Source organism: Eleginops maclovinus, chromosome 5, assembly GCF_036324505.1.
Source record: "Eleginops maclovinus isolate JMC-PN-2008 ecotype Puerto Natales chromosome 5, JC_Emac_rtc_rv5, whole genome shotgun sequence".
NCBI classification, from domain to species: Eukaryota; Metazoa; Chordata; class Actinopteri; order Perciformes; family Eleginopidae; genus Eleginops; species Eleginops maclovinus.
Window position 1 is genome coordinate 8,817,579 of NC_086353.1, and position 26,545 is coordinate 8,844,123.

Consider the following 26,545-nt stretch of genomic DNA (forward strand, 5'->3'; position numbering starts at 1 on the left):
AAATAGAGGGGTATGAGGCATGCTACAATGGGTGATCTGTTTGGTATTTTGAGCAAAACACTTCACAGACAGGTTTTGTATAGATATGGCCCTACAATATATTGTTGAAATATAGAGACCTTTAATCAATAAAAAATATTACACACCAACCGCTCACCTAACAAAAATCAAAACCAAAAAAAAAAACCAAACCTTATCCCAATGTCCAACTTTAGGCCTACATGTTATGCTAATGTTTAAAAAGATGCCATACTTGAATCGAATTAAGCGAATTAAGCAAATGAATATTGCGTCATACTTTGGATCCTATTTACCCAAAAGGCAGCTCAATATAATCTCTATTATCAACACTTGGACACATAGGAGTTAAAAAGCCTCCAAATTAATTCATCATCAAGATTTTTTCAAACTTTGGAGGACACCCTTGGGTGCAGTGATAGACATCATACAACCATTTTCTCAGGCTGAGTAGTACTCCACATGACAAATGAAGTGAACTTGCTGTGTAAATCTAGTGGAGTGCCCCTTTAACCTCCAGCTCTCTGTTCTCACCAGGTTCAGGATGCGGCAGGTGAACATTGTCGGCTCCAGTAACATGAGTGCCCCCTCCAGGCTGATTCAAACCCTCCAAGATGCCCCTGACACACACCCATCCAACCTCACCCTACTGTCTGCCACACAGACCAGTCTGCGCTTCAACTGGAAGGTACTGAAGCACACACACACACACAAGAGCACATACACACTTTCCACTGTAAAGCACTTAAATCTCTCTGCCTCTTTATAATCATTCAAATTATGCTTTTTTTTTTACTGCTGGGTATTGCCTTTGTGTTTCTTCGGTCTGAATATAAGTGTGAATCTTTTTTATATACATGCATGTGTACGTATATATGCACCAACCAGCAGCCGGGCTGAACAGGTTGATTGGCTGACAGCCCATAATCAGTGTTTCTCCTTGTTATCAGTGCTAATGCTAATCTGTCACATTTTCCATTCACCGCTTGGACTGCTAGCAGCACAAACTGCAATATAATTTTCTCCTTACTGTCTTTTCTTTTGCGCTCCTTTTCCTTGCTCTTTGTCCTTCTCTTTCCCTCCCCCATCCCATCTTCTATTATAACATAAATGGAGAGCAGAGTATTTTCCATTTAAGAGTTGGAATGAGAAAAAGAGCCTGTCAAATCAGACACAGACACTGAGGCGCTATGGGCTACCTGTGCAGAATGCTAATGGGATTTTACCTACATGTTTGCGCTCAGCCTGAGCTATGCTAGATTTTCTGCTGTAATGGAACTATCACAATGGTTTTAGCTAAGGCTATTATTCTAAGCTGCATATTAAGGGTAATAAAGCTAATGTGACATTCTGTATTATGGCTCCTAAATGCTAAGCTGAGCTAAATCACTGGGGTATTTAAAGTGTTCCACATCCTTATCCGCAGCGCAGCAGAGAGCTACCACTGTAAAATGTTTGCTTAAAACCTGTATGGAAAAACCTGCTCTGAGCAAACTAAACTTCTGAACTCTGTTCATGATTTTAGGGTACTGAATTAGGTGCTGGAGCCTATCACGCATAAGGACATGATAGTTCACCGGCAGAGAAGGGGGGAAAAGGTGACAGAGAAAAAGTACGGACAGGAGAAGGAGGGAGGGTGACAGGAAATTAGATTGGAAGGAAGTAAAAGAGGATGACAGAGAGCGAAAGATCAGAAGATGGGATGTTAAAGGGGAGAACACTGTAAAAGGGTTTTAGGAAGTACTTTAAAGTTAGACATGTCACATAAATAACCATATCCTTTAGCGCTACCTAATGCTTTCTCACTTGTGAGTGTGTGTTTGTGTGTCTCACTATCACATTGGGGGGAAATAAACTTGATAGTTTCACCCAACTCTATTTTGGGTCTTTGTGTGATGCTTCCACTTCAGGGTACCAAAGTTCACATAGTGACTTTAGGAGTGTATTATAATGTTCTAAGGCCCTTAAAAAGCCATTTTTTACATCAGCTATGCGGTTCCGACATTATCTCACCTTTGTGACAAATTAGTAGAGCTTTGGTTAATTCACATTTAACCATTTTTTTCTGGGCTTTGTTTTTTTTCACTGGTTTAGTAAGTAAGCGTTGCTCTGGTAGTCTTGACACTTTCTGCCAAAAATCGAACAATTGAAATGCTTTACATAAGGTATTATGTTAGACCTATAAACAGACTGATCTGTTTCTGCACCAAGCCTTTGTTAGAGAGTATATCTTTGACTTCCTCTCTGCACTCTGTCTCTTTTTGCACCTGAATTGTGTGCAGTATTTAATGGATATGATTTATGTGTGTTTCAGTTGTGTGTGTGTGATGTTATGGTTTTCTCCATGTTCATTGCATTTTTCATAAACACACTAAGGGTATCACTCCATGTGGGTGAACTGTGTCACATGTATTCCTTAAGCAACAAGGTGCTGTGTGTTCACCAAATTATCATTTTATTAATCACACTTTTCCCTAAATTGGTTTCTCGTTCAATCATCCTTTCAGCTTTTCCTCTTTATGGTTAGTACTTCTTCCATCAATCAGAGTCAAAATTAATTAAATTCACCAAGCTCAGTGACAGCGCTGGGTGGCCAAGTGCTGACACATTATAAGATACTTGCACAGTTCAGGATTGGCACACTGGTACTCCTTTATTAAGCCATTGTGGAACAAGGTGCACAATATTTTAAGAAGTCTCTCTGGAAAATAATCCTTTAATTGCAGATATGTTATAAGCAGATATAAGTTTATTTTTAATCTAATATGAGTTTGAGTTGGTAAACTTATCTCAATGTTTGTACAGAAACATATCAAGCAGAAGTTTGAATTGTTAGTAAAATATAAGGCAGAATTTTTCTCAGTCCTCGATTATAATGATACAATCTTGAGGAATGACAACCATAAACAAATAATGTAGACATTTTTTTTTTATTTAACTGAAACTTCTATCCAAAGCAACATGCATACACTTCATTACCGTAGAGATGCCTAAGGGAGCACTTTTGGGTTCAGTGCCTTGCCCCAGGACACTTGCACATGTATACTGCAGGGGGTGGGATCAAACTGCTCCCCCCCCCGCATTTGCAGGTCAGTGTTCTAACCTACTACACCCTTGCAAAGCAACTCCTTTAATCTTTTTACTCTCCACTTTCACTTTTTTTTACCCTCTAGCCTCTTCCAGAGACCGAGTACAACAGCAGTCCTGAGACCGTGGGATGTCGGCTGCGTATTTGGAGGACTGACGGCCTGGGGGACGACAGGACAGAGGACTTGGAGAGAGCAGAGGGACCAGTGAAACCACCATAGAGGACCTAAACCCCTTTACTCAGTACCAGGTTCAGATACAGGCCTACAACTCCATAGGATCTGGACCATGGAGCAACACTGTCGCTGGACTAACTGCAGAATCTGGTATGAACACAGACCTCATTCACTCCTGTTTCCTGTTCGCAGAAACCCAACAGACGTGTTTTTCCAATATCGTATTACTAGCGTAGAAGGTGGGTGGAGATTAAAGTGCCCCATTACCTCCCTGAGTCTCCCCTCACCCTGCCACCTCTCCGCTCTCTCACTCTCCCCCTGTATTTCCGTGAGGGGAAGATTGACAAGAGAGGGAGGTGGAAAGGATTGAGATAAAATCAAAGATTGGTTCCGAGTCACGTTGCACTGAGCTGTGTGTAAAAGATCCCTGTCAGTGTATGCCTTTGATATCAGCTAACAGGGACATTAGCAGATCATAGCCCCTTTTTTTTAAAGGAATAAGTTCCAGTTTATATCATATGGGCACAAAACCCACAACAGAAAATCCAACTGTCATCCTATCAATCATGACCTTATTTTGCGTGATTGAGTTCATGGACTATAAAAGTTATTTTTTTCTTCCTCCCTAACACACATACAACACACACACAATCACTCCCTCTGTGCCTTTCTCTGTCTCAGTTGCGTGCTGTCCAGCAGCAATAAGCAATTACAACTATCCAAACAATTAATTGTTCTGGGATTGCTTGCGACAGCTGTCGTGTCCACCTTCAATGCTATCAAAAATCAATCTGCGCATCGTTGAAAGCGTTACCTCAAACCAGCACCCCTCTGATGGTTGGGAGCTGGACTTTAAACAATGTTTCTTTGCATCAATTCATTTTTAATAATTGATTTACTCAAGGATTTTCATCCGACTGCTCAGCTCTGAAAACACACATAAAGCAGGTTTACAGAAATTTCAAAAATTACAGAAAGTGTGGTTTCTTATTTGTTGTCTGTGGAATCATAGTCCACTGTTGGTAATATAGGAATGCGTGTGTGTGTTTTTGTGCGTGTGTGTTCTCTAGTTCCATCTGGATCTCCGGTGAATGTGACGACGGAGGCATTGAGCTCCACCAGGATCCTGCTCAAATGGTCTTCTGTCCCTCAGGCACAGAAGAATGGAATCATACTTGGCTATAAGGTTTGTACAACACTCACACACACACACATACACACACACACACACACACACACACACACACAATCCCACCTTGGCATGCTCACTTGACCCCCTCAGCCCATTATCACCTTTAACAACATTTTCACACACAGATGCACACAGACGTCAGCACACAGAAGCGAATTAAGCAAAAACACTGACGTAATAGGCTGTAACTGCTCTAGTTTTGTTCTTCCTACAGGACTGCTTTTAAAAGCACCCAGCTAGAGGGGGGCGTGTGTGTAACTGTAAACATGCACAAAAGAGAGGCTTTAATCTTTAATGCCCTTTCATGAAACAGTATTATTGTCATGTTATAACAAAAGCTGGATTATTCATTTATGAAAAATAGCTAATAATCCATAAAGCCTTTTGGTTTCAGGAAGTGCTTTGTTTATTCAAAATATAAATCATAAACTGCAGTTTAGGCAGGAAAAAATATGATTTGTGAAATAAACATGCATTGTGTGAATATGCTTTGAACATTCTGCACTAGTATTTCCAAAATCCGTAAGTCCAAAATAGTGACCCACTTAAGAAACATAGCCTAAAATCTATCCATGTCTGCCAAAATTTGTGCTCATCTCTTTTTGTACTGAAAAGGTTGGATGAATACTGTGATGGTGAAGTGCCAGGTGCACACATTTTTACCTGAGTGCAACACTAACTGGCAGTCACATTTCACACTCCCACGCAGACCCTCCAGGGGTTTATTTTAATGTACTCCCCCTCCTTGTTTGATTTAAGAATGAAAGGAATAACAAGTTAAAGTTGTATTCTGTTTTTTTGCAATATAGCTTTTCTTGTTCAGTGGCAAATATATGTAGCTCCCCTCAACATTTTATGAAAGGAAAATCTTACAAAGAAAAGCACATGTAATATATTTTGCTGATGTTAACCTGGCATTGAGTGCAGCTCTTAATCATCACCCAAACAAAAGACAGCAGAAGAAAGCTTAAAAGGAAGGAAATGTATCCTCCAATGCATGGACACGGTTGTGTTAAAAATACATCATTCCACTAAGAAAAACAGGCTGTGACTGTGTGATATGAACCAGTACTATCCAGTATCTTAAAATGTTGTGTAAAATTCAGGTCATATCATACACCATGCCCAAAGCACATCAAACTCCCCATCTGTGTGTTTCCTTGTGCTCTGCTGAGGATCACACTGAGGAGTATGCCAACCAAGCTAATACTTGAGATGGGAACTGGCTACAAGCGGTAGCGCTTCACACCTCCCTTCCCCAAGTAGATGTTTAATAGTTCTCCTGCCACACACTCGTTCTGTTTCTTCAACACATAAGAGCTGACATTTTCCTTCAAATTGTTTTTTAAGGGAGTTCAGGGAGTTCATGAACATTTTTTAAAAATAGAGAGATAGGAACAGGAAAGAACCGTTTTTGAGACGTAATGCTGTTACCAGTGAAAGGGCACTGGTGTATATTTTGAATTCAGGATTGGTTTATTGTAGACGTTTTACTAAAAACATAGATCTCAAGATTTTCTATATTTTCTCATTGTCAAGGCAGAAAAGCAACAGGCATTGCCTCTGTATCCATAGCTCGATGTGGCTTATTCCTCTGTGCCACAGTCCTCTACTGATGTCAAAAACACATCAAGGTTTTATTGGTCATATGCACAGCATATACAACGTATATGTTGGCAATGAAAATCTTATGTCCCATGCTCCTCCAACAACTCAACATACATGGTGCAAATAAGATAAATGAAATAGTGCAAAAAGAGAGAAGAATATTTATAATAACAACAATAAAGATTTGAGGGTGTGAAAGATATACATATGTGGAATACATTGAGAGTATTTAAACACTTTACACTGTTGAATGAGGAGGTATGGACAGATGCATATATTACGTATAACAGATGTATATGGCAGATATGTATAATATATAGATATGTGTACTATAAACAGATGTGTATAATCATCGACAACCACTGGCTGACATGTTCCTTCATTCTAATATGTTACGCTGTACAGATTGTAAATGACTAGGTATATACTGTATATTATGTGTGATATGGAGCTAAATTGAATGAAGTTGACTGAAATTGACTGTAATGTGCACACTGAACTCCACATACAGTACAACCACTCACTAGCACATCAAATCTAAGGCAAAAAAATAGGGCTGTAAAAAATGTAATTTTGTTTTCATTCAAACCTTCAAATTAGGTTTTTGAATACGGCTTGGGATGTTTGTTGTAAACTAAAATCTTCAATTTGAATGAAGGGATTCATCGGTTTGAATAAGTTTGTATTTTTCTATTAAATCCACTTTCTTTCACAAGTAGAGAGGCAATCAGTTTTTTGACTGCTGTGAAAAGGATGTTTTTTAAAAGGTTAAATGCAAACAAATATGGATTGAAGCTGAATATTTTGTAAGATCAAAACATGGTGTGAATTTAAAAAAGGATACCAACTATATTCTTTCAGTAACTTGACTTTTAGACTTCCCAACACTCTCGAGTCATTAGAAATGTTCGTAAGTCTTAAATTGAATTATACATATACTATTTTGCTAATATTTGTGTTCTGTTATCTTTGTGTGCATCAGTGCAGAAATACTCAGTTTATACAGAACGAATAGAAATGCAATAAAGAAAAACTTTAAAATGTCCATATGTTTTATGTTTCACTGTAAATGAAACTATATATTTTTGGCCTCTTATAAACCTGTAATAGCTGATTTTACAGACCTTGTGAGCAGTATGGACTCAAAATTCCAAAACAGACTTTAAAAAGAATTTAGTATGAAAACAACTGCTGGCTGTGGGAGCAGTGACCCTGAACCAAATCAGAAGAAATGCAGACAGACAGCGAAACAGTGAGGTGAGAGTCCGTACAGCTGAGGAGAACTGAGGGAGGAGCGGGGTCATCACTACAAGTAACATCTTGCAGCACACACTAGAAGTCCTGTGATCCAGTGTTAATATTGAATATTAGTAATATAATATGGATTAAGGCATTTTTAAATATTTATATCTGAGGTAGGAAGAAACAGGCTTGGAAATGTTTCAGACAAGTTGCAACAGTCTTAAAGTATTGAGAGAGTATTTGTTGACAATATATGGTTGTATCACCAAACATATCCTTTTACACACACACACAATTCCAGTATTTCACTCTTAATTGTTCATTTCAGATCCTTATTTGTGATTGTGATTACATGTTTGCGTGTCTGTGTTCAGGTGTTTCACGGCGAGAAAGACTCAGGAGGTCCCCCCAGTGTTCAGGTGGCAGAAGGAGAGGGGGGCATGACGCTGATCCTCGGTGGTCTCAAAAAATACACAGTGTATGTGCTGCAGGTGCTGGCATACACACGGATGGGTGACGGCCCACAGAGCAACCCCATACTGCTCAGAACCAAAGAGGATGGTAAGACGTCCCTCTTTTTTTTCTCGCTCTGATCACTGACCTTTCTGTCCAGCAGTTTGTTCCCCTCATCTCACCTCCACGTTTAGCCCTCACTTCACTGTTCATCCACTGGGTACAGCTCACCGCTCAGACCCCCTTCCACAGCCCAGACTTGGAGAACAAGTTGTGTATGAATGTGTTTGTGTAAGCGTGGGCTATGTGTGCAGATACCCTCAGATGCAACCATGACAGACTTTTCAGGATTCCAGCAAACCGGGTGTTGTCTTGAATAATGAAACACAAGCACACGTACAGGAACACTCTCTCACACACACACACACACACACACATACACACACACACACACACACACACACACACACACACACACACACACACACCCACACACTCATCTTCTATCAAACATTGTCACGTATGAAAAGTTTTTCTCATTTCAGGATGAAACAAGAGTGGGAAGTCAATTTCCACAGTGTACAATGAACCTCCATCCTGTCTGTCAGTCACACACATACTGTACACACACACACATGCGCGCTGACATGTATTTGGTGATGTGGAACATGTACTTTATCTGGACGGTGGGAAGTTGAGAGGAAATTACTTTTCTCTTTATGTTGCTCCTTTTAGAAGTGCCATGCCTTTTAAAAATGTATTGAAGATTATGTGTGTGCGTGTTTGGATGTGTGTGTGTGTGTGTGTGTGTGTGTGTGTGTGTGTGTGTGTGTGTGTGTGTGTGTGTGTGTGTGTGTGTGTGTGTGTGTGTGTGTGTGTGTGTGTGTGTGTGTGTGTGTGTGTGTGTGTGCGTGTTGGATGTGTGTGTGTGTGTGCGTGCGTGCATTTGCGGATATGTCTGTGAACATACTAACTTATTAGAGTATAAGTGCGTGATGTTGAGAAACTCTCTTGCTGATGATTGCTTTGAAAGAGTCCTTTTGTGCTTGTTTTTCCACTGTTCTCTGTATATATTATTACTGCTTCATTATACTGCCAACTCCCTTCTCTATTTTTCTCTCCAGTCCCAGGCCCCCCTGTCAGGATGGTGTTTCCAGAAGTTCGGTTGTCATCAGTTAGGGTGGTTTGGCAGCCACCCACAAACCCCAACGGCATCATATTAGGTACAAAAACAAAAACAAACACACACACACACACACACACACACACACACACACACACACACACACACACACACGAGAAAGTAGATAGTTTGGCGCAACATTTAATTAATAACTCATATTTTCAGGCTGGTAGTGACAATGGATTTACTTAATATGACTAAAGCTTGTCTTATAGAGGAAATGAGACAGCAGATTTAAACATACACACACACACACACACACACACACACACACACACACACACACACACACACACACACACACACACACACACACACACACACACACATGCACCCACACACAGTAACTCATTCCACTGTGATCTTTTAAGGCAAGGAAGGAAGTAAAAAGAATAAAATGGAAAAAAGCTGATTCTGTTTTTAGCTTTCAAACAAGGGTCAGCTCTCTCTACTCTCCACTTTGTTGCAGAAGTTTGCTGGTGTGTGTGTGTGTGTGTGTGTGTGTGTGTGTGTGTGTATGTGTGTGTGGCAGTGAAGCTTGTACCTGGGAAAAGGGCTATTATAGCAAGCAAGACTCATTTCCCAATGCATACATAGCCTTATACAGTATATACACACACATAATTCACTTGTTACTGAAACTGCAAATCACAGCATGTGGAGTGAATCAGACAACAGATTAATGAAAAGGAAAAGAGGCGAGGTAGAGGCGAGAGGAATGTGAGATCTGCTGGGCTGGAAACCAACAGAACAGAAGGGGTGAGACAGCAGAGAGGAGATGTATGGAGGTGAGAGGAGGGACAGGTGTGTGTATGTTGCACAAGGGGGGGGAGAAAGGAGCGGAATTTGTCCTCTCAGTGGGGGAGGGAGTCGAGCAGGACAGTGTGACTGATGTGTGACTGTATTGTAAGGGGGAGGACATTTAGTGCGACACCGCTCTGGGACAGAAGGATGAGTGGGAGGGCAAATCTCTCCCTCGATCACAGAGACTCACACTAACGTGCATTCCTGCTGTGTCCTTGCTGAGTACGCGGTGTGTGTGTGTCAGTTTATGCAGATACAAATAACTGTAGTGCACCACTTCCCATAGTGCTCACGGCTGCCTTAATTCTCCTTGGGTTTTCAGCCCATAGGGGGAAGGACAAAGGTAGACAAAGGAGAAACAAAGCCACAGAAGGTGGACAATGTAATTTGAGAAAAAAGGCACTTTTATTTTCATGTGACCTCTTGGTTTTTTACAGCCGCAAGCTCCATCCCTATTCTTTGCTACATACTGATTTTAATGAAGTGTTGGGGATTTAGTGTGTTCATACACTAAAGTCACAAACTTAAGTACTTAAAAACGTCCTATTGCACCACTTCCTGTTAGCATCCCAAACTAATTTTTGTACACTTCTGCTAAAAAAATATACTAGAATTATTACTATATGAAATTGAACATGATGTGTCATAGAACAGCTGGTGTTTTGTGCAAATTTAAACAGAGATATTCAAAAGCCGTTTAAACTGTTTGTTTGTGTTGCAAGTTAATCAGGGATGCATGATTATTTTCCTGTACACAAGAAGGAAAACATTAAGAAAATCTTACAAATTACAGAAGCAGTAAACACAGGAGTAAATTAATAATTCAAATCAAGACGTAATTATTCTTACTTACTCCAATTATGCATTTATTATCTCTGCATTTAGTACATCTTGGGGGTTTAATAAACATAAAATGTAATGTGAATGCAAAACAAATCAACCCATTAAACACACCATTAAGATCATAAAATTCATAAAAATTAAAACTCCTCATTTAGACTCACATTGGTTGTCTCTTTGTTCAGTATGATTTAGGATTTCTAACAAGCTTAAACGGAGGGGTTGGATATGACCTCCTCAGGGCTGTCCATTGAATGAGGGGAAATTATCCAAAGTATGGTGAAACTTTTGTCCAAGTGAGCTACATGTGTTTTAACATTTTATGCAATTTGTATATAGTGTAGAAATGGAAGAGCAACACATTGCTATTGCTCAGTTTCTCATGAATACAGACAAGGCCAGCAAGCAATGAGCGCCTAAAAAGCTAAATAAATACGTGAATAAATGCACGATTTGAATGCCTTATAAGGATAGTTCATCCCAAAATGTAAAATTGTACCTGTATGGATCAATCTAGATTGTTTTGGTGTGACTTGCTGAGTGTTGGAGCTGTAGTAACTGTTTTTATTCTACCAAATATATCACTCTCAATTCTCTCGTCCACGATAGGATGCGCGCTTCCCTCAGTGCAGTGATAGTGTAGGCGGGTGTAGTTCAGTAGAAGCTACTCACTTCAAGGTTTTTCGGATTATGTTGATGAACCTGGTCATGATTTCTGGAATGAGACATTGCTTTAAACAAACAAATAAAAAGTGAATACAAATGTTTGCACTTTGACCCCCACAAGCCAAGTGCCATCTAGTTACATGTACTATGCGAGAGGAGGCAGACATCTCCAATACTTCAACACTCAGCAAGTCACACCAAAATAACCTATATTGCTATATGTTACAACAAGTCACTGGAACAATATGTGTTTTTGAACTGTCCCTTTATGCTTTGAAATATACTGTGTGCTACATATTTGTGTTGAAAATGAAATGGCTTTCACTAGCAGTCACTGTGTAATGGAGATGTAGCCTCATGTATCAGATAGCAGCGACGTCCTAATGATATTCAGTACACAACATAAACTGTGCTCTGACCCAATTGGCACGAGGATTTGTTATCTAGCTGTTATCCAATAATCTTCCACATTGCATACACATTAATATACAATCAGACTATCTGATGAGATTATCACCCGCACAACCAGATTAGGCCCCTGTGAGCAGATTACCATCCTGACAGTCTTACTCTGAAACAATCGCACCCGCACACTGGTGTGTGTGTGGTTGTGGATTAGTGTACAATACAATCTTCATATTGAGAGCCTTTGTGAGTGGCCAGTAGCCTGTGGAAAGCTTGGTCGGGGATCAGTGGTTTGAGTGTGTGTGCGTTTCTGTTGAAGGGTGTTAGTGTTATTACATGGCCTACTGCACATCAGACAGACAAACAGACACAAGCCGTGTACACTGTGGCTCAGAGCCAAAGGAGAGGGAGAGGTTGTGTGTTTTTATAATATGTGTGCGTGTGTAGGGGAATGTCTGGTTGTGAGCTCTCACGTGTGTGTGCGTGCGTGCGTGTGTGTGGGTTTTTGGGGAAATGCAGAGTATAATGGCTCCATCCAGAGGTATTAACAGCAAAGCAGCTAAATGTGTGTCTCTTCAGAACAGATATGGACATTTTCAGGAACTGCAGAGAATGTATGTTTGTTTGTTTGTTTGTTTGTTTGTGTTTTCTGTGAAAATGCGGCTGTGTGGTATGTGGCTTTGTGTGGTTATATTTTCAGGTTTTTTTCCCCATCTCACATTGTGCTGCCTTTGATTCCTGTGGGCTCTGTGATCTAAAGTAGGCCACAAAAAAACAGCACATAAACACAAGACTTTTACACGGATTTCAACTGTCTTCCTCCTCCCTCTGTCTTTCCGTCTGCCGCTCTCTAGGCTACCAGATCTCTTACTGCTTGGACAGCAGGGACCCTCAGCGATGGACCACAGTGGAGGTGGGCTCCACCGCTCGACAGTTCACCGTCACAGGACTCTCCTCCGAACAGGCCTACGTGTTCCGGCTCACTGCTCGCACCGCCGTGGGCTGGGGAGAGGAGCAGGAAGCCCTGGTTGTTACCACTGAACGCAGAGGTAAAGGACACAGACGCACACTTTAGCTTTACATAAATTGTAGCTTGCTATCAGATCAGATTCTGTATGCATACGTTGACCACTCCTATTGAATCATAATAGGAACCTGAACTCTCAAGTTGCCACAAAATGGGGGCTGGATGAGAAGTTGACCTTTTATTGTTACGTTATGTTGCTTTATTTGGGACAATGAACCAGTACAATGAACCGTAGATAACAAGGAGAGAAGTTTAGGACCAAAAGTTGTGATGTCTGTATAGAGAATCCTTGTGGGTGTTTTTAACTTTCAACTTTTATTATTGTTTTTTAATAATAAAATGCTTAAAACTTTAAGGTTTTTAGGGTTTTCAGTCCTTTTTTTCTAGGTTGCAGCTGCAAAATGTATACATGACTTAAGGTCTAAATAGAATGGAGTCATCGTTGTTGTTATTTTGTATTTTCCCTGCTATGCTAAGGCAAAATGTCAGCTGAGAAAAACACCTTTAGGGATAACAGTATGAGGTTGATGGGTCACTGATGGGTGTAGTTTCCAGACAGAAAAATCTTTATACAGAGCTATCAAGTGAGTGTACTGTGTATGCACTGAGGCACGGAAGATTAAGATAAAATTAAGTTTCTCTCTCTTTATATTATGGGAGATAGAAATGCAAACAGTATGACTCACTAATGGAACCTGTATAACTAGAGTGTTCATTTGCTTCTGTACAAAATCACTTACCTACATCGCTGGATAATTTCATAAGAATAATGGGGTGTAAGCTTGCTACCTTCGACTAATGACAAACTTGCCTTTTTCATGCACCCCCACTATTTATAAGTATCATGTTTCTTGTGTGGCATTGGTTCCAGAGCAATGTAATAATCTGTAATGACATTCACATTCAATTAGAATGATTCACATAGGAATATGTATTCTATGAACCAGATTAGACACAACATTCTGTAAATGAGTGAATTTCAGGCTGAACTGACTTGATAAATGATTTTTATTTTACCTACACTCTTCATCAAGAAGGTTTATAGCAGGAGGAACTGCAGTCATTTTGTCCTCTCTTTTCAGAATGGTCAAATATTATATTTTCTAAGTGCCTACAGTAAAGCTAGTGCAGAAAGAGGGCCACGGTTAGCTGAAGTTTTAGCATTTTGAAAATGTGGGATCTCTGCAGAACTGGGGGAAATACATAGCGGCCGATGTGAAGTCCTGGCAGAGGTAAAGTTAGTGAAAGAGAAGCCAGGAGCGTGGGGCTTGCTCAGATTAACAGTGCTTCAACAACGTTTACAGTTGGACTGTGCACTTCATATTAGCATAAGATTAAAAAGTATGACCTTTCTGTGTGGGACATTTTTCAAAATAGAACAGGAACATGAAATTGCCTTTAAAATCTATATTGGAGGAAGAGCGGCTTGGCAGCAAATATAGATGTTGTAACCCCACTACAGGGGCTTAAAAAGTCAGGAGTACCAAAAACGGTCTGTGCAACAGAAACCAATTTAAAATGAATGAGCCGTCTAGCTGGGTGTGTTAAAATATCAAGAAAAATGGTCATAGACCAAAGAAAATTGGTCTATAGGCTGGGATTGAATCACTGATTTCTGATTGGTAGACACTTCATTAGCACCTTCGCCAAAGTCAACCCTTTTAATGACAACAATCAAAAACTATGGTAAAGCCTCTCATAAACACGCATACCCCTTCAAATATAATGGTTCTGAAAGTTGTGGCTCTCAGTCTGGTGGTACTTGCTGTGTGAGACAGCAAGGATTATCGGCAGTTCACACTCAACTGTCTCGCAACACAAAGCACAGTGCTGTGTTGTAGGCGGGTGAAAAATGTTCACTTAGTAGGTGAGAAAGAGAATCAGACTGTCAGTGTGTTGGATTGGCAGTAATTGGGAGTTCTTTTTTGCCAAAACCGATAGCACAAAATAAAACGTGTTTCAAAAGCCATAAATCTTGTACTCCAAACCAAAGTAGTTACTTAGTATTGATCAGCGGTTCTTTTAGCACTCTGCCATTTTAATTATTTTGTTTTCATGCTGCAGAAATGTTGATAAATTGTCTTTAACATTATATCTAATTTGAGCACTCGCTGGTGGCCTCATTGCAAAGTATTAACTGTAAAAACAGCAGGAATTGAATCACATTCAAGCAGTAGAAGCCCATGATTGTGAGAGAGGATGTTGAGCATTTACAATAACTCTTCTAAAACACATACATCCCTTTAAAATCTAATAACAAAAGAAGGATATCCTTCAACAAACAGTCATGGCCAGAAAGCAGTGCAGTAAAGTTGTATTTCCTTCAATTTAAAACAAATAAAGGCGCACTCAGATTCAGATGTTGTGGCGCTTTAATCTCATCTTGTCTAGACCTCTGCTCCTCTCTCTCATTCTCCTTCAATCAGCTTGTTTTAGCTCTTTCAGAATGAACCTGCAGGTATTTTAACTTGTGCCAAATAAGCCTTCAGCAAATCCCCTACTCATATCTGTCCAATTGTTAACATATGCACAATTGATATGATATATATTACGATGTTGTTATTATAAGATTGCAAGTTATTTAGCAGGTCATGAAACATCAGTAGCAAATAAAGTAAGCAAATGCACTTATTTATTTTTTGAAATGAATTGAACTAAGTCAATTTAGTTTTAATTTCCAAGTTAACCAGGATACACAGATACTATGTGTGAGTCCTAAAGCAAGGCAAAATGACACTGTCATTTCTGTATTGTGACTGTTTCCACTCAGAAAGGCTACCATTTTAAGTTGTTGTAAACATTTCTAAAACCATAGTAACCCTTGCCTGCTCGCCTCCTCTCAAAAATGCCTGAATCAGACTTTTCTTTTTCTTCCTTCAAACAAAAACAGACTTTATGTTAACTAAGATGTAACACAGCCCAACAGGTTTTTAAAGCTCCAATCACATAAAACTTAACCAATGGTATAACTGTATTAGCTGAAGGTACAAGTAATGAAAGTCAATAATGCAGCTCCATCTCACAGCACATCAACCAATATAAGTGTTTCAGCTACAGGCTGTTAGTGTTGAACACTCTGGACTAAAGATTACATTTTCATCCTGATATGCTGCTTCAAACATCAGCAGCAGAAAAATTCAGCATCCTCTTTTGCATACGTGCTTCAAACCTGCATTAACTGATGTTTTTCTTCTGGCCACTTAGGGGCACATAAGGTGATGTTGACACAGTGACACTGATATATTATTACCTCAAAATGTTGAAATTAATGTATTAACAAACACTAGCATATGTACACATGCTGCAGTTGGAGAAACACTGTAGAGTTGTGTTTGTGTCCAGTTGAGGAACATAGATCCAATATTCACTCTGCTTTAACCTCTGTTTTTGATCTCTTTCAATTCCTGAGGGAAATACTTGGCTTATTAGCTGCCAAATAGTCAACTATGTTTACTAGATAGATGCTAACTTTCTGCCGTTGTGCAGTTTGTTGATGTACTGCCCCCTACAGTCCTCTGTATCGACTGAGGGAGACCGCAATGTGATAATGAAACCTTTGACATTATAGAAAGTTTGATCCAATTTTAACCTAAAGATATTGATACAGCAGCTTCGAAAATGCATATCCAGATGGGCCACCTTTATGTTTTGTATGCTGTCACTATAATTTAATTTTAATATTGAGCACCGATTGTATTAATATGCCTTATAATATTTCATTTTAAGAACGAATTTGCAAACAAAGGTTGCATTAGTAGTACATTCTGTGTGCAGGTGATAATGAAGTCAGTGGATGAAGATACATGGACGAATGGTTTAAGTGTTGGGTGGTTTCAAAGTTTGACAGAGAACTATTCCAGCGAAGTGAAATATCACTTTAAAAAAAAAGTTGTAGTGACTCTGGTGTCTCTGTGGGCCAACGCATGAACAGCTTTGGTTTGAACGGGGCTCTCACTTTGATTTATGTCATCCCTGAACTCTTTCTCCAATTTTCTCTGTCAGCCGGCACCACTGCTGTCTAGTAAAGCATCGAAATGCTACAAAAGTCCAAAAAAGTGACAGTAAATTGAATTTGTATGAAAACGTAGTATCATGAAGTCAGATATTCTATTCAGAGCTATCAGTGTGCGTAGTGCTTTTTAATTGGATCAGATATCATAGCATCTGCAGCATCATTATCAAGGTTTCTTTCTTAAGAATTGAATTTAGTGGTTCCCTGTTCCACTTCAGTAACATAATGGCCCATTCTCTCTGTGAGATAGACAGAATACCCTAATAGAGATTTCTTTCTGATGATGCAGAAGAGACCAACTTAATCCCCAGAAAAAGAAAATTGGCTTTTGAGTGTGTGTGTGTGTGTGTGTGTGTGTGTGTGTGTGTGTGTGTGTGTGTGTGTGTGTGTGTGTGTGTGTGTGTGTGTGTGTGTGTGTGTGTGTGTGTGTGTGTGTGTGTGTGTGTGTGTATACATGAATGAATACAATTCTCTCAAGAGAGGTTTATCTAGGCTGGGGTTTGTCTCCAAGAGAGGATAAGGTAATGGACATCATACAGGAGCATATTAAGCAGCATTCATCCCCCTACAAACACATACAGTATTTTCTATTCCTTCAGCACCAGAACCCTTTCTCCTTCATGAACCCTTCTCCTCTACTCCTCTCCTCTGTGTTGCATGGCAGGAAACAGTCTGAAAGGGCAGCATTTGTTCTGACAATTATGAGTGTATCAGAACATGATCTTAACTGCAGAGCGGAACAAGAGAAGCAGACAACGAAACACAGATGGTATCAGGGAAACAAAAGAGGAAGGGAAAAGTCGATCTTAAAAGGACTGAGGAATAAGGGTACAAGGGAAGAAGGGAGTCAAACAAATTTGAATTAAAAGAATTGTGATAAGGATGAATGAAGGAAGCTGGTGTGTGTGTGTGCCACTGTGCTTGTGCATGTGTTTAAGAATATAAATGCAGATTAATTAAACTTCAGAGAGAATCGATAATGCTTTAATTTTGCAGACTTAATCGATAATCTGATGCCCCTGAAATTAAATAGTAATGCTGCTCAACCACATTTTTTTAAATGTGTGTGTGCGTGCATACGTGTGTGTGTGTGCACACATCGAATTATCAAACAGCTTCTGCCACACAGTTGTACAAAGAGACTGACTCCCAGAGTCATCTTTTATCTTCTAATTGAACAGCAAGACTGACAAATAGGAACACACACTGGCAGTCTGTTGAGAAATGGTTTCTTTGATGATGCAGTGGTTAGATGTCGTGTTCCATTTAAACATATGTATATATTGCAACAGTCAAGCTGATGCATATGTGATGTAAATGTTGGCTGCCCTTGTCCTGTGTTACAAGGTATTGGCAGCATATGGTTCATGTTCACCTCAATTTAATCAGGGGACAATTTATTTCATCATGCATAGTTACAGATAGGAGGCAAATTAAAGGAAAACCCTGAATTAATGAGCAGAGAAGCACATCGAATGCAGATGTTTCTATAAAGGGCATTCATTTACATCCATAAGAGAAACCGGATTTCTGATAATTAATTTTTCTTTTAAATATGTTTTTGGACCTGGTCCTGTACTATATAGAATAGCCACAGATATAGAGGAAGGGGGTGAGAGAGGGGATGACATGCAGTAAAGTGCCACAGCTCAGATTCTGATCTTGGCCGTTGCAGTGACGCCTTATGGCTGAATCCTAAAGTGTATATGATATTTTTTCAATTAGATTTATACTTTTTTCTACTTATTTCTGAGTCATGCCTATTCAAAGCTGGGTCTCTAATTGGCTGTTTATATGTATGAATGTGTATTACAAAAACTTCAAACAGAAAACGTATCCCTGTATAACTGAGACAGGAGAGAAGATAAAAGGACAGATCATTAAAGTAGACATTCATATAATCCCATCCAAAGCACGAGTACAATTGAAACTAACTTGCAGTAGAATCTGCAAGTCTAATCATGTTTCCAATTCGTGATATTTGGCTTTTTGTTCAATTAAGACACATTTGTACTGTAAGGAGAAGCTATGCTGTCTCTAGCCTGTCATTTCACACACACACACACACACACACACACACACACACACACACACGATATCGCTACCACTGTTAAAATAAGCGAAAATTGAAGCTGTTCTGGAGGCTTGTGCTTATTACTTACCTCTGTCTTGAAGACATTTGCATAGGGAAAAGTGTGTTTTAGATGTTTCGACCTTCTTTCATTTTCTATCTTTCCGCATCCAGCATCTTCTTCACTTGCAGTGTTCTGTCTTTTACTTTTTAACCCAACTGTATATTTTAAACTAGTCACAAAATCCCTCTGTCCTTGATGGACAACCACACACACACACACACACACACACACACACACACACACACACACACAAGTAACACTCCATGTAACATTTCTAAATTACATGATTTTATGTATGAATGAATTCTTAAAATGAAATTGCCCTAGAAATTTAAATGTGTTGACTTTTTCCCTTTCATGCTTTCTTTTCCATTCCCCCTCTCTCATCCTGGTTTCACCTTCCCTTTCTTCCCCTCTCTGCTCTCCTCTGCCTCTTTTTATCTCACCGCATCCACAGAGCGTCCCCAGCCACCGAGGAAGTTGTCTGTTCCTCAGGACGCGGTTGAATCTCGTCATGTCCGCCTCCACTGGGTAACAGGAAGCTCAGGTTCCTCCCCGCTGAGGTACTTCACCCTGCAGGCCAAAGAGCTGCCCAACGGGGACTGGAACACACACACTGCTGACATCCTGCACAACGTGACCACCTGGACCATTGACAGGTACACATGTCACACACACACACACACACACACACACACACACACACACACTTATCTGCTTGTGTTGCCAAAGTATTATAATAATAAAGTAAGTCCAAACCATAACTATAAGCAGCAGGCTTCAGATGATGTGTATACCCATATGTATAGCAAGTTTGGAGGGTTATGACTTTGGGGGGGTTTTCAAAACCAAAAAAACAAGCACATGATTGAGGAATTATTAAAATTTGTTTTTGCTTTTGAAGTAAACAACAAACTATTGCAGGAGGAAGACAATACATCGCATGGTTGTCGTTTGTAGACTGTTAGCTTGAAATTAGAAATCAGTTGTTTCAAAAATGAAAAAGAATTTCAATTGTTAAAGCTACCACCGTAAACTGTTTATATGCCTTTTGTGCTGTGCAAGAACGGAAAGCTTGACAGGCATAGCAACACTATCTAGTGAAGGTTGGGGCTATCTAATAGTCAATTAGGCCATCTCAAGCATCCTTGGAGAAAACATGAATAAAAACTCAACATTACTGTTTTGCTTTCCTTACACATCCCTAACATGGAGATTTTCTTTGGCATTACATGCTGGACTTGAATTAGTTAAAGCAGTCTTTAAAAAAGCTTGTAATGTGTATGCATCCTTGGGGAGAAGAGGAGTGGACTGAGAGAAGAGGGTAGCTGTGAATACTCAAAGCAGAGAACAGAGAATTAGAACACAGTGAGAAAAGTTTTATTTGGAACATGTAGTTCCAAAAAGGTTATTGGAGTGAAAAAAAAGCAACATAAACCAGAAAAAAAAGAACACCAGGGAGAGCAGAGTAATCATAATCACTGCAGAAACGTGCAGGATCTCAGTCACCTAATCACCCTGCAACAGCAGGGAGTGCTCTTTGTCTTTTTCTCTTAAAACATTTTTCTCTCTCTGCCTTCGTGCTTTCAAGTTTCTGTGTGCCATTTGTCCATAGTCATTCTCTCAAAACGTTTTTTACCTTTTCATGTGTCATCCCTGTTGTTGTCACCACCTCCCACCCTTCCTCCCCCCATCCATCAACAGATAGTGCTTTCAAAAACCATAAGTCGTGTATTTTTCCTTCCTTCACATGCGCTAATCCGCAGCAAGAGAGGGCTTCATGTCTTCCTTTTCCATCCGCTCCCTCTTGGTGAGGCTGTCATTAAGGCAGCAGGTGATGGCGGTCAGACTCGATGGCTGCTCCAACTTCTCTGAAAGCCTAAGTAGCAGAACTATGATGAGGTTTTACTTTGTATAATGCGTGTGTGACTGTTGGTGTGTGTGACGGTTGGTGTGTGTGACTGTTGGTGTGCACTCCTTCACAAGCTATCACATAACTGTTTGAGATGCTGAAGAGCGTTCTGTGTGTCTGCACCAGCCTGTTTCAACCTGCCTCAGGGAGAGTCTCTCTGTCGTGATGGTGATGCTGCTGCTGCTGTTGTTTTGATACCATTTTCGGGCTCATTCTAACTGAGTGCTCTAATTACAGCGCCGGATGGAGGAATTAGCTTACTTCTCCATACACGCTCACACTCATACTTACTTGTTATCCATCCCTTAATTGTTGTTTTCCAATGAGAAATCTTTGGAACCAAAACATTGAAGTCCCCCAGGCTGGTGCAAACATGTACACACACATGTACGGCACACACACACTAGCTCACTGTCCTTAAAGTCGTCCCAGTGCTGTTGATGCCCCTCCCTCTTTGAGCTTGGTGCTTTTGATGTGTTATTCCTATGATACCCACAACTCCATAGGGTCTTTTTCTTGTCCCTTTTTGGGGCTCATTATTATACAATAGGACACTTGAGCAGTTCTCCAGTCGCCTGCTGAATTTCTTACTGGTCCTCTGAACTGCCTGTGTAAATAAGGTGTAGAACCTGAGATGTGTGAGCAGTGACAAAGCACAGGGGAGGGTGTTAGAATTGAATCATTTGTAACAATTATTGTTACTGCCTGAACAAATGATTAAAATGTTCCTGTTAACTCTTATTTATAATTAGGTTGGACTAATAAATAAGTAAGAAAAATGACCTCACTGCCTGTCCTTTTTACATTTAAATCAGATTCCCACGGTGTGCAGGGTAGATTTAAACTATTAGCATGCTATAATGCACCAAACTCTTTCTCAGCTGGCTCGAACAACGGGTGCCTGTTCCTTCAGCTGATTGTAAGTGGCTCTAGAGCAAAGTGTTTTGGAAATGACTGATGTATATTGTTATTCTGTGCTTATTAATGCATTCACCTTGCTCAGAGGACAAATGCAGATAAGATGTTGTGGTAGTATGGCAGCAGAATTACTTTGGCAGAGCAGACAATTAGCAAAGGTGTAAGATAATTATTATTCAAGACCTTGTCTGCTCTTCAAAGGCCAGTGAAAGAGCCGAAATATGTCTGTGAGAGCCGGGGAAGATGGTTTTTGAGACTGTGTTAAAAGTGCAAAGTGTTAATGATACCTGGTGGAGTTTTTTTCCACTCGTGGTGCTGCAGAGCCATCCTTTGATGAGCGGGTCATTGTTTTGTTTGTATCTTGCATTATATGTGCCTTTGTGTTTGTGATAAGAGCGAAGAATACCACAAGCTGATGCAACCAATGCAACAGAAGACTTAACAAACATGTTATGTGTTTCAAGTTCTTAAAGATATACTTACATTGTAGCATCTATACACTGATACTAACATGGAGTCCACTGGTCTATATGCTATATTTTTGCACACAACAATTTACTAGTGGTATTATAAAAGCCTGTTTGCACCACAATATGAGTAAATTACAAAAATGCAATGCATGCATCAATTGGATTAGCAATAAATCCTCATTGATAAACCCATTGTAAATCTTGCATGAGGATCGTAGAGGGAAAATCCTAGCAGCCTTTTAATTTAAAAGAAACCAATTCATCAATTTAGGCCTGTATCTGTCCCAAAATATATCTGAAATTAGAATAGAAATATCCACTTTTAAATGAAATAATGCAAACTTTCCTAGGGTGACAAGACTTTTGGTTCAAATAGGAAAAAAAGGTAGGTATTTTTAGAAAAGAGAGAGGTGTGAAGCTGAAATCAACAGCATTTAAATAAATGTAATATTTATCAGTGTTATTCCTCTAATCTCTACATATGTATCTGTCTGTTTCTGCAGGTTGAAGCCCTTTACATCATACAAGTTTCGGATGCTGGCCACCAACGATGTAGGAGACAGTGTCCTCAGCAAAGAGACGGAGGCTGTTACAACTCTGCAGGATGGTGAGAGACTGGGAACACTGGGGGGGGGTAGGACAAAGAAGACTTGACAAAGTGTATTTTAAAACATAAATAAGACAGACTATATTAGGATGGACAGTTTGTCTGCCTATTTTTTTTTATTCCTCACTCCCTTTGTTTTTTTTCCCTCTCCAGTCCCTGAGGAGCCTCCAGTGATCCTCGCAGTGAAACCGACAACAACTACCTCAGTCCTGGTGCAGTGGAAGGTATTTTCAGAATTTCTATTATGCTCGAGATACACCAACAGTATATACAGACAGACCAACACAACCAAACTTCGTGGAGGTTAATCACCTATTTGAAGAAGAAGACCCCTGCAGAGTTACTGTGTTTGTACGTGTTGCGTTTGGATGCAATTATGATTATTTATTGAAAAGAAGAGGTCAGAGGGCAGCGTAGAGAGATTGGGGGGGACGTCAAGAGGGAGAGACAGATTGTTCTGGCAGGGGGAAAGAAATGTTCAAACTCTTAATGAGGTTATACCAGCAGCAGAGATGTTAGGGGGCAAGAGAAGCAAACATCGGCGATGTCCAACAACAGAGGAAAATTAGAGGAAGGGGAGTTTTGGAAAAATACAGAGCAACTGTGACTCGTGAAATGACAGTAAATACAGCCTGGCTACTTCACTGCTTGTCACTCTTCCTCTTCTGCTTGCAAGTGTCTTCTCTCACTCATTCTAGCCTTGTGTCAAAGCAGAAGGAAGTGATGAAAAACAAAGTCACCAGCAATTTCATCATCCTTTACGAGAGTGCCAAACCCACTGAAGCATCACTTTGTCTGTGGGGTTATAGCCAGAGCAATCCAGCAGCGCTTTAAAGTGGACTCTGCTGATAAAATACTGCTCTGCCAGCATCCTGTCAGTCACCTCACAACACAAAGACAGTGAAAATGAGCAAAGTACAGAGTTTTTTCTTTGTGAGAAACAGTGAACTGAACTGTCTTCCATGTGCCTGTGTGTGCTTGTTTGCATGTTTTTCAGAAACCCAATGACACCAGTATTAACGGGGTGTTGACAGGATACCGGCTGTATTATAGAGAGCTCCAAGTAAACGTCTCCACTTTCGCTGAAGCAGAAGTCCAGGCAACAAAAAACAACACCACAAGTACCCTCATTACAAGTGAGTAGTAATGATAGCAACTGTTTGCTAAGCCCGACTCCCACTTAGTTAGGGTTGCTATGTCTGTCACGCTCTCCTGTCTCCGTGCAGCACTTATGCAGTAATGAAAGTGTCATTTTGGAAATTTGAACTGCATAGTATCATTAACGTATTGTTCCTTGATGATATAGCACACAGAAATAGATTATACATGAGTCAAATTTCTAGCTAAAATTGAGATTCAATCAGATATTCCTAGCTAGCCATCTTATTAAATTGGCAATAGACATATTTTTACCTCTGTAGCCTTTCACAGCGGTAGTGGTATGATTCGGGACTTTAAGTAGCGATGCTACGGAGTTTGAGGGGGGGGAAAAAACTCCAAGCGTTTACCCTTTCCAGTCAGTTTCTCCTTCGCTGTGACATGTATATGTATATATGTCATACATGTATACAGCTCCGGAAAAAATTAAGAGACCACTTCAAATTTTTCTTAAATCTCAATCTCTACATGTAAAGCAGCCACTCCAGTGTTTGTTGAATTCCAACACAGAGAAATGTTGTCTGTAATTTAAAGAATTTACCTCAAATACATACCTTTGAATAATGAAACAAGAGAAACTGATAATGCTGAAGTGGTCTCTTCATTTTTTCCGTGGCTGTTTGTAATTTGTCTGTTTTTAGCTACTTTTGAAGCAAGTGCTAGAAACTGTACTTTTAATGTAAATCAGTGTTGACTGCACTGAACAAAATGCTTTTTTTTTCCCATGGCTTTGTGCCAATACTTGAGCTTTCGTTTCCCCATACCAGCGGTCACATAATTGCACAATGACAGCAAGGCGAGAAACTAATCTGAATGCTGAAGGTTTCATTATCTATAGCCATTACTTTGTGCGGTCAACACTTGCTTCATACTGATCATTTATATTAAAAAACCTGTCTATAGCCACATTAAGACAGTGGGCTGTATAACTGATTAAAAACACATTTTATAACGAGAAGAGCAATGTTCTTGTGCTGCCGTATACAGCTAGGTAGTCCTTATATTGAACAAATGATAGGGGCTGTTGAAACGAACAAAGTCCTTTTTTACACTCCCCTCTTAAACACAGTCACTTTCTTTAATTGCAGTCGTCATTTCAAAATGTATTATTGGATTTAAAAAATGTACTGATGTCCCCCTCCATCTTCCTCTCACTAAAGCCAAGAGCACCTTCAAGACCGTCAGCAGTGCCGCGCTAACAGAGTTTGAGTTGACACGTAAGTAATTAAAGATGGAACTGGGAAAAAAACTCCCATGATCCTTGTTTTACTAACATATTCACTTTGCATACATGTGACACGTAAATGTAAGTGTTTTCATTTCTTTGCAGAACTAAAGAAGTTTAAACACTACCAGATTGTTATGACCAGCTACAACATCATCGGAGAGAGCCCCCCCTCCACCCCAGTTGAGGTGTCTGTCGGAGAGGCAGGTAAGTGGAAACATAAGGAAGCTGTTAGACGGTTCACTAGTTCAACACGTCATTTCCACTTAATGCTTATAAACATTTACACTTGTAGGGTTTGCAAGAACAGCTGTTTTAGTCTTAAGTGTCGAGCTTCTTATTTCCCCTGCGTTCAACATTAACTGCTATGTCAAAACGTTGCATTGTGGGTACATAAAATAACATTACGTTTGAAGCTAATCCTTTAGAGTTTTGCTCATCAGCTATAGTGGGATATTAATTGTTATTATCAATTATGTATTGTCCCATTTCATTCATACATGTACCAAACATAAACTCAGCAAATGTAAAAGAACATGCCATAACATAAGCATCACATATAGACCTAAAGGCAGTATTCTTAAGTGAGGGAAAACCGAAGAACCAAACAATACTTACTCAAGGTGCCCTTACTGGTATATAATATTTTAAGCATGAAAGCACATCCTTGACCTTGAAAGTAGCTGTTAAACAGATCAGTCCCATCTCAAGGTCAATTTACAGTACATGTTTTTCCAGAGCTTCAAACCGTAACATACGGTATTAATGAGCAGATAGATTTACTCAGTTCTAATCGAGACTGATGTGTTCACAATAAGTTCAGTAGCTGTAATGATTTCATCCGTGGCAACACAATAGTCTTTTAAAGACTGTGATATTTTTGAAATCTCTGGAAGAAGTGAGTTAGGAGACCTTCAGTCTTTGCCTTGTCTGTCGCTTTTTTTCTTCTTTATTCTTACTTGCTTTGTCCACGCCTCCTGTCGTCCTCTCTTTGCCCTTTGAATGGCATTGCTTCGATGTGTGTGTAGGTGTGTGTGAAAGTGTGCTTGTGCATATATCTGTAGAAAACTGAATGTCGTCGAGGGCTGCACAAAGTCATCTATTGTTGTAGTGATGGCTCAGCCCTTGTTAAACTTCACCAGAGAGACTAACCATGGATCTATAACACAGACAAGAGTGCAAATATGTTACTCACACACACACACACACACATGCACACACACACAACTAAGGCAGGCAAACACACACAAGGCAGATCTGGTGAACACATTTGTACGATATGAACAACACATTTTTGCAATTTGCCTCACAATCTCACACTCCCTCAATCAGACAAACACAGCATTCCTATTCAAGAAGTATGTGTAGTGTGTGCATAGTGTGTGGATAGTGTGTGCGTGTAGGCCA

General features: G+C 39.9%; 1 protein-coding gene across 1 annotated transcript in view; it reads left to right on the forward strand.

Moving 5' to 3' along the window:
• Positions 1-26,545, forward strand: part of LOC134865237 (protein sidekick-1-like) — a 215,319-nt gene that overhangs the window by 176,884 nt on the left and 11,890 nt on the right. The window contains 13 exon segments of the mRNA XM_063884715.1: positions 556-706; positions 3,192-3,303; positions 3,306-3,431; positions 4,352-4,467; positions 7,698-7,884; positions 8,901-8,999; positions 12,529-12,723; positions 19,306-19,507; positions 22,652-22,755; positions 22,909-22,979; positions 23,753-23,891; positions 25,074-25,130; positions 25,244-25,345. Of these exon segments, the coding sequence (XP_063740785.1) occupies positions 556-706; positions 3,192-3,303; positions 3,306-3,431; positions 4,352-4,467; positions 7,698-7,884; positions 8,901-8,999; positions 12,529-12,723; positions 19,306-19,507; positions 22,652-22,755; positions 22,909-22,979; positions 23,753-23,891; positions 25,074-25,130; positions 25,244-25,345 (1,661 nt within the window).